We start from the raw sequence: 12,287 nt of genomic DNA on the forward strand, positions 1-12,287 counted from the left end.
TATTGTAGCCAGGGCAGGGACGGAAATATACTATCAGTGTGACATTTCTAGAGGATGAGGTCACCTTCACTTCTGGAGAGAATTAAGATAAGCAGTTTGGCACATGATACAGAAGAAGGTGGAATAGTGCGTGTTGAAAAAATGCTTTTTGCATTTGTAAATCTGCAAAGCAATTACAGTCTGTGTCAAGGAGTTTTGAGACGTTCAGTATTTTTTGACATAAGGCTTTACAAAGGGATTGGAACCCAGTCTTTTAAGTATGGAAACAGTGGTCAAATTTGGAATCACATTTTAGGATTAAACTATAATATAGCATTTGAAGGCTGATGACTTGCCTTCCACTAATCATCTGCCAGACTTCAGTGAGGGTGTACTTAAGAATCAGATGTATCTCACATTGATCCTTCGTGGAAGGTCAGACTGGAGAATTGTTCTGTATCTGTTCCCTCTTAAAGCACTTTTTTTGTCATCTTCTTCCTCATCACTCTTGTAGCAGCTTGCCCAGCTCTGAGGCCTCAGCTCTGTCCCAGGAATGCACTTTTTCAAGTAAGTGTCACTCGTGCTGCTTGGTCTGAGAGAAATTTGTTTGTGCAGAAATTTGGAAGTGAGCAAAACCAACTCTACTATGACCTCACTTGATCTATATGTTGTCTTTAAATTGTCAAACTGTGTGCCATACATGTAGTACTGGAAAAGTAAAAAAGTAAAGAGGTTTCTTGAACTAAGTATTGTGAAGACCAAAGGGACATTGAGATTTTGGTCTCTGCAACAATCTTGATTACCTACAGTTGTCTCTGTCCCACTGCTTGTATTTGAAGTTGAACTAGATTGTTGGCAATCTTGGTCTTGCACTTGACCCTGAGATTAGTTTACACCCGTCAATTCCCACCATCACTGAGGTTGTTTCTATGCTGTAACAATGCCTGATCTGTCACTGCCTTAGCTCATCTATTGCTGAAATACTCATGTATGCCTAGAATTCTTATTTTAACACCTTTCTGATCACTCTTCCAAATTATACACTGCATGAACATGCAATACAAAATATAAACACAATTCATGGACAGCATATTTTAGTATTAACTTGCATCAAACGATGTTCTCCCATCACCCTTTTAGTTTATTCACATTTGTTGCTAAACCAGAAGTCAGTGTCTTAAATTTAAACCTCACTCCCTGTTTCAGATCTTTCCATGGTCTCAATCTTCTGTAACGTTAACCAGTTCCACAATACCTGAGATAAGTTTGGCATCTTTAATGTCCCCAATTTTAATTGTTCCACCATTGGTATCTGTACCTTCAGCTGCCAAGGTCTGGAATTTCCTCCTTAGATTTCTGTCACATTTATTCCTTTCCTCTTTAGGCACTACTTTAAATGTATCTTTTTCAGTCAAGCTTTTGTTTATCTGTCCATACAATTACTTTCTGTGGCTCAGTGTCAAATTTTACTTTGCTCCGGTGAAGAGATCTTTTCAGTATGCCCAAGGTGTGAGATGAATTAGAAGTTAACAGGAAAGAAGATCGAACCAGGGGCTGCTGCACAATTAGGGAAATGCAGAATAAGGGCACAATATGAGGCAAAACCCACAGTGAAACTTCATGGCACTAAGTACAGGTGAATGCATTGCATTACTTTAGCATCACTGGCTCAACATGTAAGTTGTCCTTGTTCCACAAAGGAGGTGATCACCAAGTTGCAGTGACATCTCAAGCATACACCGGAGTATTAGTAGTGCCTGTAACTGTCAGTCACTGTGGCTCTTGAGGCTGTCCTGCTCATGACGACCAGTATGTTTTGTTTGAAGCATTGAAACTGCTGACAATTTGAGGCTTTACAGTCATGTCCTTGGAGTTAAATTTTTGGTATGAGGCAATTCTGAATTCTTCTGATTGGCAGTAGAGTTTCTGCCTGGAGGGTTAATTATTCCTTGGGTAAGAAGAGCATCTTGTACTTTAAATGATTGCTTCTGGATCTTCAAGACTGCATCCGAGGATTGTGTGGATCCAGTCTCCAAGTTTTACACCCTGTGCTTTTTTATGTTTTCTGTTGACTGTAGCCAGAGTACATCTCCCCTTTAAAAGATGCTGTGTGTCTGTAGGTGTCATGAAAGATGCCTGATACCAGTCCAACTAAACAAATTTGTCTAATGAATATGGTGCATTGAGCTGATTTCATATTTGTGCTGCTTGTTTATTACAATATGTATTGCTTCTGATGGTATTAATAAGCATCTGGAATGCAAGATCTATCCCCTTGTGCCTATCTTTTGAGCATAATTGAATTTATACATCATTAAAGTTCTTGTAAAATGTTATTAATGAAAAATTTAAATAATGACTTCCACAAATGAATGATTTCATTTGAGTTCTTGAACAGAATGATGGTTTTGGGGGAACCAAGCATGCATGTCTTTTGCAATTTTTAACTGTTAAAATCCCAATCTTGTTTTTTTCAAATAAAAATAGATTTTTTAATCAACTTGTTCACATTGTTTTGACACACCTCTGGAGCAGGTGGAACTTGAACACTGGTCTCCTGGTTCTGAGATAAGGACACGACCACTGTGCACAGGAGCCCTACCACATCTGGTTGTGACCTTCTTTTTCTTTTCCATCTGTAAGTCATATCACACACGTGAATGGCATTTTGTCATTTTTTTTTCTTTGCACCCAAAAGTGCTATCACGCACAGCTGAGCAATTCTCCAGTTACCAAAATCAACATAAATACGTTTTTGCATTTTTTTCCTTTAACTACTAACCACCATCAGTGCTCACCTGTGTAGTCTTGTAAATATTTACAAGCAAAGCCCATTATGTACAATGTGGTCTTTCTCATCTATTAACTCCTACCAGTGTCAAAGTGTGGCGCTGGAAGAGCACTGCAGGTCAGGCAGCATCTGTTCCAGCACCAAACTTTTTGACTCTCATCCCCAGCATCTATGGTCCTCACTTTGTCTTACTAACTAGCACCACTAAATCAGCTGTGTTCCACTCACTTATTTTACATGTAAAGCCTTTGAAGGGCAATGCCATTGACATCTGATGTTTTATTGTTTTGTCATTTTTCATATCCAGATTATTCAGTAATTTGAAACAAAGTTTACATGAAAAGTGATTTAACAAATTGAACTAAATAAGTGATGTTGAATTGGGAGCAGTAGAAGATATGGCTTGAAGACCATCCTGGTCATAGGGATATACAGCACAGAAGTAGACCCTTTGGTCCAAATCATCCATGCTGACCAGATATCCTAAATTAATCTAGTCCCATTTGTCAGTATTTGGCCCACATCCCTCTAAACACTTTCTCTTCATATACCCATCTAGATGTCTTCTAAAACTTGTAGTTGTATCAGTCTTCACCACTTCCTCTGGCAGTTTATTTCACACATGCACCATCCTCTGCCTGAAAGTGTTGCCCCTTGGGTCCCTTTTTATATGTTTACCCTCTCACTTTAAACCTATGCTGTCTAGATTTAGCCTCCCCCATCCTCAATAAGATCACCCTTCACCCTCCGCTTCAGGGAAAATAGCCCCAGCCTGTTTAGCCTCTCCCTCTAATACAAACATAGAACAGAACAGTAAAGGCCCTTCAGCCCCCGATATTGTGCCAACCTTTTAACCTACTCTAAGATCAAACTAACCTACATACCCTTCATTGCACTATTTTCATGCGCCTATCTAAGAGTCATTTAAATGTCTCTATTTTATTTGATTCTACTAGCACTGTCGGCAATGCATTCCACGCACCCACCATTCTATCAAGAACCTACCTCTCCTAAGCCTTCCTCCAATCACCTTCAAATTATGCCCCCATGTGATAGCCATTTCCACCCTGGGAAAAAGTCCCTGGCTTTTCACCTCTGTCTATGCCTCTCAACATCTTGTACATCTCTATCAAGTCACATTTCGTCCTCCTTTGCTCCAATGAGAAAGCCATAGCCTCCTTAGTCTTTCTTCATAAGACATACTATCTAGTCCTGGTAAATCTCCTCTGCAACCTCTCTAAAACATCCATATTCTTCCTTACACGAAACGACCCAAACTGAACACAATAGTCCAAGTGTGATATCACTCGGGCTTTATAGAGCTGCGGCATAACCATGTAGCTCTTAAACTTAATCCCTATGCTAATAAAACCCAGCACACCATACGCCTTCTTAACATCCCTATCAACTTGGGAAGCAACTTTGAGGGATCTTCGGACATGGCCCCAAGATCCCTCTGTTCCTCCATACTGCCTTTAACCTGTAATCAGCATTTAAATTTGACCTTCCAAAATGAATCACTTCACACTTTTCCAGGTTGAACTCCATCTGGCACTTCTCAGCCCAGCTCTGCATCCTGCCAGTGTCATTTTGTAACCCACAACAGCCATCCACGCTATCCACAACTCCACCACCCTTTGTGTCATTGGAAAACTTAGTAACCTACCTTTCCGCTTCCTCATCCAAGTCCTTTTATAGAAATCACAAAGAGCAGAGGTCCCTGAACAGATCCCTGCGGAGTACCACTGGTCACCGAGCTCCAGACTGAATACTTTCTATTTACTGCCACTCTCTGTCTTCTATGGGCCAGACAATTCTGTATTCAGAAAGCTATATTTCCCTACACCCTATGCTGCCTCACTTTTTGAATGATTAATCACGGGGAAATTTATCAAATGCCTTGCTGAAATCTATGTGCACCGCATCTACTTCTTTACCTTCATCACTGTGATTTGTCACATCCTCAAATAATTGAATGAGGCTTGTGAGGCATGACCTGTCCCTCAAAGCCATGCTGACTTATCTCTAATCAAACTATGCTTTTCCAAAAAATCATAAATCCTGTCTCTGAGTCCTCTCCCATAATTTTCCCACCATAGATGCAAGACTGATACGTAATACCCGGGTTGTCCTTATTCCTTTTATTGAACAAGGAAATAATATTTGCCACCTCAAATCATCTAGTAGTACTCCAGTGGACAGTGAGGACGCAAAGATCATCGCCAAAGGCACAGCAATCTCTTCCCTTACTTCCCTTAGTAACCTTGGGTATATCCCGTCTGACCCAGGGGACTTAGGTGTCCTCGTGTTTTTCAAAATTTCCAGCGCATCCTCCTTCTTTATATCAACTTTTTTGAGTGTATCAGCCTGTTTCACACTGTAATCCCAAATGACATGATCCCTCTCAATAGTGAATACTGAAGTAAAGGATTCACTAGGGACATCCCCTACATCCTGTGACTCCAGGCACAAGTTCTCTTCACTATCCCTGATCGGCCCTACCCTCAATCTGGCCATCCTCTCGTTCCTCACATAAGTGTAGAGCGCCTTGGGATGTTCCTTAATTCTACCCGCCAAGGCTTTTTCATGCCCCTTCCAACTCTCCTACATCCATTCTTCAGTTCCTTCTTGGCTACCTTGTAACCCTGTAGAGTGCTGTCTGATCCTTGCTTCCTCAACCTTAAGTAAGCTTCCATTCTTCCTCTTGACTAGATGTTCCAAGGTTCCTTTGCCCTACCATCCTTTCCTTGCCTCAGTGGGACAAACCTATCCAGCACTGTTCAACCTTCACATTTCTGTTGTGCATTTCCCTGAGAACGTGTTCCCAGTTTATGCTCCACAGTTCATGCCTAATAGCATTGCAATTACCCCTCCCCCAATTAAAAACTTTGCCACAATGTCTACTCCCTTCCCTCTCCACCACCATAGTAAAGTTGGAGGGAGTTGTGATCACTATTGCTGAAATGCACTCCCACTGAGATCTGACACCTGATCTCGTTTGTTGCCAAGCACCAAATCCAATCTGGCCTCCTGTCTAGTCGGTCTATCTACATTCTGAGTCAGGAATCCTTCCAGGACACACTGACAAAACCTATTCCATCCAAATGATTTGCACAAAGGAGGTTCCAGTCAATATTAGAGAAGTTGAAGTCCCCCATGATGATAACCCTGTTACTTCTGCATCTTTCCAAAATCTGCCTCCCAATCTGCTCGGTGTCTGTGTTGCTATTGGTGGGGAGAAAACGCCGAATAAGGTGACTTCAACCCTGGCAACATCTTTGTAAATCTATTCTCAACCCTTTTCAAGTTTCACAACGTTCTTCCCATAGGAACAAGATCAGAATTGTGCACAGTACTTCAAAAGTGACCAAATCAATGTCCTGTACAGCTACAACATGACCTCCCAACACCTGTACTCAATACTCTGACCAATAAAGGGAAGCATACCAGACACCTGCTTTCAATACCCTATATATCTGTGATTCCACTTTGAAGAAGCTATGAACCTGCACTCTAAGATCTCTTTGTTCAGCAACACTCTCGAGGACCTTACCAATTGACAGACTACAACAACATTGTGGCTTGGCTGCCAAAAGGACCACCGAGATAATGTTCAAATTACAAATTAACTTGTTCTTTCCACATAATCTCATTCTGACCATATAGCTGTTCAGCTTTTCTTGGGAGAAGCTCATAGATTCATACAGCATATAAGACACTCTTTAGCCCATCGAGTTTGTATCACTAAAAATACACTGCAACCTGCACTCATCTCACTTCCTGCACTTGGCCCATACTTTTGATTGTTATGACATTTGAAATGTTCATCCAAGAAGTACTGCTTAAAGGTTGTGAGGTTAACCACTACCACAGTCTTCTGGGTGACAGGACTTTTTTCCTGAAAACCTCTCTCAACCTTCTTTTAATACTGTACCCTAGCCTTCTTGACCCTTTGTCAAATCTGCTTTTTAGGCATCTTATCAATGTTTCTCCTAATCTTAAACACACTTTAAACGTGCCAGGTCAATTGACCAATTTCAAAAGATGATTGATTTCTTGTACAATGACTTTGTTTGTTCACTGCATTAGTGATGTCGGTGTAAAATAATTTTTGCTTTGAGCTAATGTTTCTCTTTTTTTTCTTCCTTCTCTTTGCCCTTCCTTTGTAGTTAAGAAAGCCAGCCTTAGCGGACCTCCAGGTAAGACTTGTATATTTGATTAAGTCCAATTCTTTGTGATATTGTTTGTTTTGTAATATTACCTTTTTAAAATTGCACTGAATTGTTTTAGTAGAATAACTATTTTCTCACGAAAGTTACAATTAAAGCAATGCTGTGTTTCCATGCCCGTCACCTCTGGTTAAATCATTAGGGTATGAAGTAGAATACCAAAACAAACTGTATTGACTGGCACCCACATATTTGCAAATGAGGTACCATAGAGTTATTAGCATTTTGGAACTGTACTCCAACATGAGATTAAGTTAACTTGGAGATTTGAACTAGAATGTGCAGACATTTCTTAAGTAACTCTAATTTTGAACAATTTTTTTTAGAAAGGTTACCTATTGGTCACCTTCCTCCGATGTTTCAATATGTCAGCCTTTAGCAATCTTGTGAATCTATAATATGTATAAATTGCAATTCAAATGCTTCACTCTAATTGCTACGATTGACAATTGCATACTTTTCATGACATCTATGAAAGGGACAATTTCTTCAAGGAAACTGTCCTCTGATTGATTTTCCTAATATAAATAGAATTAAAATTCAGTTTGTCAATTATTCATATTCAGTCTGATCGTTCTTCACTCAAACCGCTAATTGTCACAATTTAGGGCAGAACGATACGGACTGATTATGACTATATTTTAATTTTTCTGGTTAACAAATTAAAGTTAGCTTTAGGAATAAAACAAGCAGAGGAAAGTCCGTGAAATCTGCATTCTTAACTATTGTTAATGAATGCTGTGAAAATTCAATGGAAATTTCAGGACAGCTTGTCATACAGATGCCCATACTACACTATTTTAAGGCCATTTAATAGACATCAGTAAATGATTCCTGTTACGTGCATGTACAACCGAATGACTGCTGAATAATAGTCTGAGGCAGTCTGCTGTGAATAATTTCATCTGACTTTAAAGAAGATGATGTGAAATTGAGTTGTGTAAAAAAAGTCGATTTTGAAGAATGCTTTGTGTTAATTTTTACATCAAATTTTTATTAAACTGGCAGAACAAATATTCAAATTAAATTGTCATCTGCAACTTGCCATTCTGCCTTCCTGAAAGGATTACTTGGATATTTCCTCACAAAAGTAGAATCAAAACACTCATTGTAAATCTAACTTCAACCACTAAACTCGTGAATGGGCAGTAAATTGCTGGTATTTACCTTGCATACTTATTTTGTAATGTGTTGGCATTGTTATTAAAAATACAGCCCTCTAGCTTAACCAGCATTGAGTTGCGTTTGCACTTAAGATCTTATAAATACGATAAAATCGATTTGCATCAAATTGATGTCTGGTTATCAAAAGATCTTCAGTAAGTGTATATCTTGGAAGAATTGCCAGGACTATTGTTCAAACATGAGGTGCATTAAGCAATTCATGTGCAAAATTAATATTACACAAGTACAAATGCAACTTTCATTCTGAGTAATTGAAAATTTATTGCTAGGATGTGGATATCCCTGGCATGGCAAGAGTCTTTTTGTTAATTCACAGTTGTCTTTGCGAAGGTGGTAGTGTGCCTGTAGTTAAACTAACATAGTCCTTGTGATGTCAGTACTCCTGCAAGACTATTAGGCAGAAAGTGCCAAAATTTTTCATCAAGCAATTATGAAAGAAAGGTAACGTATTTCAATGTTAAGATGGTGTGTGACTTGGAGGGAAGTTGAATGAGTGGTGTTCCCATAAACCTGCTGTCCTAGCTTTCTGGGTGGTAGAGATAATAGCTTTGTATGGTGAGATTGAAAAAGAACCTTTTTAAGTTGCTTCAGTATATTTTATGGATGTTGCATATTGCAGTCATTGTGCTAGGGTGGTGAATAGAGCATTGATCATGCAGACTACCTTGTTCTGTATGGGTGACGATTGCTTAATGAGACATTTTGGGGATTCCTGCCTAACAGTTGTGTGGGTGATGAGTTTTTTGTGTTGTTGCATGGTGCCCAGAACAAGTGGTATTGAAATCTGAGAGAGAAAGGGAACTTGTGCATAAATCATGCAAATTCTAAATCCATTGGGTAGTGGGGAAGGTAAATGGAAGGTCTGCTTTTATTTCAAAGGGATTGGAATATAAAAATATGGAGGTCTGGCTAAAACAATGCAGGGCACTTGCCACATGACAAGTGGAATATGTGAACAGATTTGGACCCTTTATATGAGGATATGTGTTCTAGTCTGAAGGCAGTCTAGAGAAAGTTCATTGGGTTAATTCTGAGTCTGGTGGAATTATCTTTTGAAAAATGTTAGGGTAGCTTACGCTTGTACTCATTAGAGTTTAGAAGAACAAATGGTGGGAGTTGGGAGAGGAGCAAGCCTGTGGGAGAGTGGTGGTAGCAGGGCATCCCAATAAAACTGATTTCCAGGTCGAGCTCAGTGAGAACAGCAGGAGGAGCAAACCTTCATTGAATCCAAAGGTGGAGCTCTTGAGGTAATATCAGGATTCAAAAGTGACACGAGGCAAGAAAAAGTAGCTGATCAAGTGAATATTGGGGAGGCAATGGCCTCGTGGTTTTATTGCCAGGATATTAATCAAGAGACCCAGGTAATGTTCTGGGGATCTGGGTTTGATTAGATTAGATTACTTACAGTGTGGAAGCAGGCTCTTCAGCCTAACAAGTCCACACCGACCCCCGAAGCGCAACCCACCCAGACCCATTCCCCTACATTTACCCCTTCACCTAACACTACGGGCAATTTAGCATGGCCAGTTCATCTAACCTGCACATTTTTGGACTGTGGGAGGAAACCGGAGCACCCGGAGGAAACCCACGCAGACACGGGGAGAAGATGCAAACTCCACACAGTCAGTCGCCTGAGGCAGGAATTGAACACGGGTGTCTGGCGCTGTGAGGCAACAGTGGTAACCACTGTGCCACCATGCTGCCCAAAATCTTGTCATGGCAGATGGAGGAGTTTGAATTAAATTTTGAAAAAGATATCTGGAAATAAGAGTCTCAGGCTCACCATGAAACCATGGCTGATTTGTCATGAAAATTCCAACTACCTTTTTAACGTTTATTAACATCCTACAGGGAAGGAAATCTGTCACCCTTACCTGGTCTGGTCTACATGGTCAACAGCAGTGTGGTTGACTCTTCACAGTTTGGAATGGGCAATAAATGCTGGCCTAACCAGTGAAAACCTGTGAATGAAAAAAACGTTTATCCCATTTTTGTCACTTAGGGTATGAGAGGCCTTTATTTTGGGTTTATAATTGGACGAGGTTCAAAGAAGAAGACTACAGTAAGGATAAACGGTGTTGCCTGAAACATCGATTATCCTGTTCCTTGGATGCTGCCTGACCTGCTGTACTTTTGCAGCACCACAGTATCAACAAAAATAAAACAGTCCAACCGTAATTAACAAGTGAAATTCGAGATAATGTTAGATCCAAGGAAGGGACATACAGGGACACTGATGGATTGGGAGCAGTTTATTTTCCCCTCTTAATCAATCTCTTTGATCCTCCTTTACTGAAATCTAGAGTACAAGTATGAAAGTAAGCTTGGGGGAAAGGTACAACTGATGGCAAGAGGTTCAGTAGGTCTATGAAGAAAAAAAAAGAGTTGAAAAGCAAGGCGCTGGAAAAGCACAGCAGGTCAGGCATCAACCGAGGAGGAGGAGATTCGAGATTTGGGCATGAGCCCTTTACCAGGAATATAGGAGGGGCAGGGGGCTGAGATAATTAGGAGGGTGGAGTGGGGCTGGGGAGGAAGAGGGGAAGGTAGCTGGGAAGGCAATAGGTTGATGATGGCATCAGTGTTGATTTCACCAATTTCTTCATCTCCCTTCTCCCCCACCTCATCCCAGATCCAACCCTCCAACTCAACATTGTCCCCTTGAAATGTCCTATCCGTCCATCATCCTTCCCATCTATCCACCCTCCTCATCGACCTATCACCATTACCCTCCATCTGTTTCTACCTATTGCCTTCCCAGCTACCTCACCCCCAAGCCCCACCTCACCCTCCGATTTATCTCTGTGCTCCCCCCCCCCCCCCCCCCAACATTGCTGATGAAGTACTCTTGCCCAAAACGTTGATTCTCCTGATCTTGGATGCTGCCTGACCTGCTGTGCTTTTCCAGCGCCATAGTTTTTGATTCTGAACTCCAGCATCTGCAGTCCTCCTTTTCTCCTGTGAAAAGAAAAGGTTCAGTGAAGACAAATGTAGATCCTGTACAGTCAGAAGCAAGGGAAGTTATAATGGGCAATAAAGATTCCCGATCAACCAAATACATACTTATTTGTATCATCCTTTGTGAAGGCAGAATCAATGTCCCAAAAATGTGAAGGAACACAGTGTCTAGTGAGGGGGTGGGATTTAAGAAGATCAGTTTTTGTAAGGAAATGGTGTTGAAAGAATTAATGGGATTAAAAAGGGCTAAATCTCCATGGTCCTAAATTCCAACTCCTACAGTACTGAAGAAGCTGGCCCTAGAAATAGTGGATGTGCTCACCTCTCAGAAATCCATAGACTTTGAGCAGTTCCTATGGATTGGAAGGTTGGTGATGTCACTCATTATTTTAAAAAAAAGTAGAGAGAAAACAAGGAACTATAGATCACTCAGCCTGACATTGCTAAGAGGGAAAGTGCAAGAGTCCATCATAAGACTTACTAATAGGGCACTTGGAAAACAATGACGTGATCAGACAGAGTCATCCTGTATTTACAAAAGGAAAATCCTGCTTGACAAATCGATTAGAATTGTTTGAGGATGTAACAACTAGAGTTGATGAGGGGGAGCTAGGAGATATTGTTTGCTGATGGCTTTAGATAAAGTCTTGTGTAAGAAAATAGCATATAAAGTTCAGGCGTATGGGATTGCACATGATGTACTGACACAGATAGAGAACTGGTTGGCAGATGAGAAGCAAAGGAAGAAGATATTTTTACAAGCGACAACCAGTGACTAACAATAACCTTGGAGATCAGTGCTTGGATTCCAGTTATTCACAATATATGCAAATGATCTAGATGAGGGAACAAGGTGTAACATCTCTAAGTTTTCACATGACACAGTGGTGGGTGGAAGGGTGACCTGTGCAGAGGATGCGGAGATGCTTCAGTGTAATTTCAACAAGTTGAGTGAGTGGGAAAATGCATGCCAGATGATGTATGGTGTGGATACATGTGAGGTTATCCTTGTTGTGGTAAAAACAGGAAGTAGGAGATTGTGAAGATGCAGATGCTGGATATGTCAGAGTTGATAAACTGGGAAAAGCACAGCAGGTTAGGCAGCCTCTGAGGACCAAGAGAGTCGACATTTCAGGCATAAGGCTCCG

At 40.7% G+C, this 12,287-nt stretch overlaps 1 protein-coding gene across 2 annotated transcripts in view; it reads left to right on the plus strand.

Annotated features, from left to right (window-relative positions):
- The window catches only part of LOC132809026 (protein unc-13 homolog B-like), a 577,546-nt gene that overhangs the window by 66,591 nt on the left and 498,668 nt on the right, over nucleotides 1-12,287 (plus strand). For both annotated transcript variants that reach the window (XM_060822442.1, XM_060822515.1), the window contains exon 2: nucleotides 6,940-6,969. In XM_060822442.1, coding sequence (XP_060678425.1) covers nucleotides 6,940-6,969 — 30 coding nt within the window. The remainder of the gene's footprint in view (nucleotides 1-6,939; nucleotides 6,970-12,287) is intronic.

The sequence above is a fragment of the Hemiscyllium ocellatum genome, chromosome 1 (assembly GCF_020745735.1).
Source record: "Hemiscyllium ocellatum isolate sHemOce1 chromosome 1, sHemOce1.pat.X.cur, whole genome shotgun sequence".
NCBI classification, from domain to species: domain Eukaryota; kingdom Metazoa; phylum Chordata; class Chondrichthyes; order Orectolobiformes; family Hemiscylliidae; genus Hemiscyllium; species Hemiscyllium ocellatum.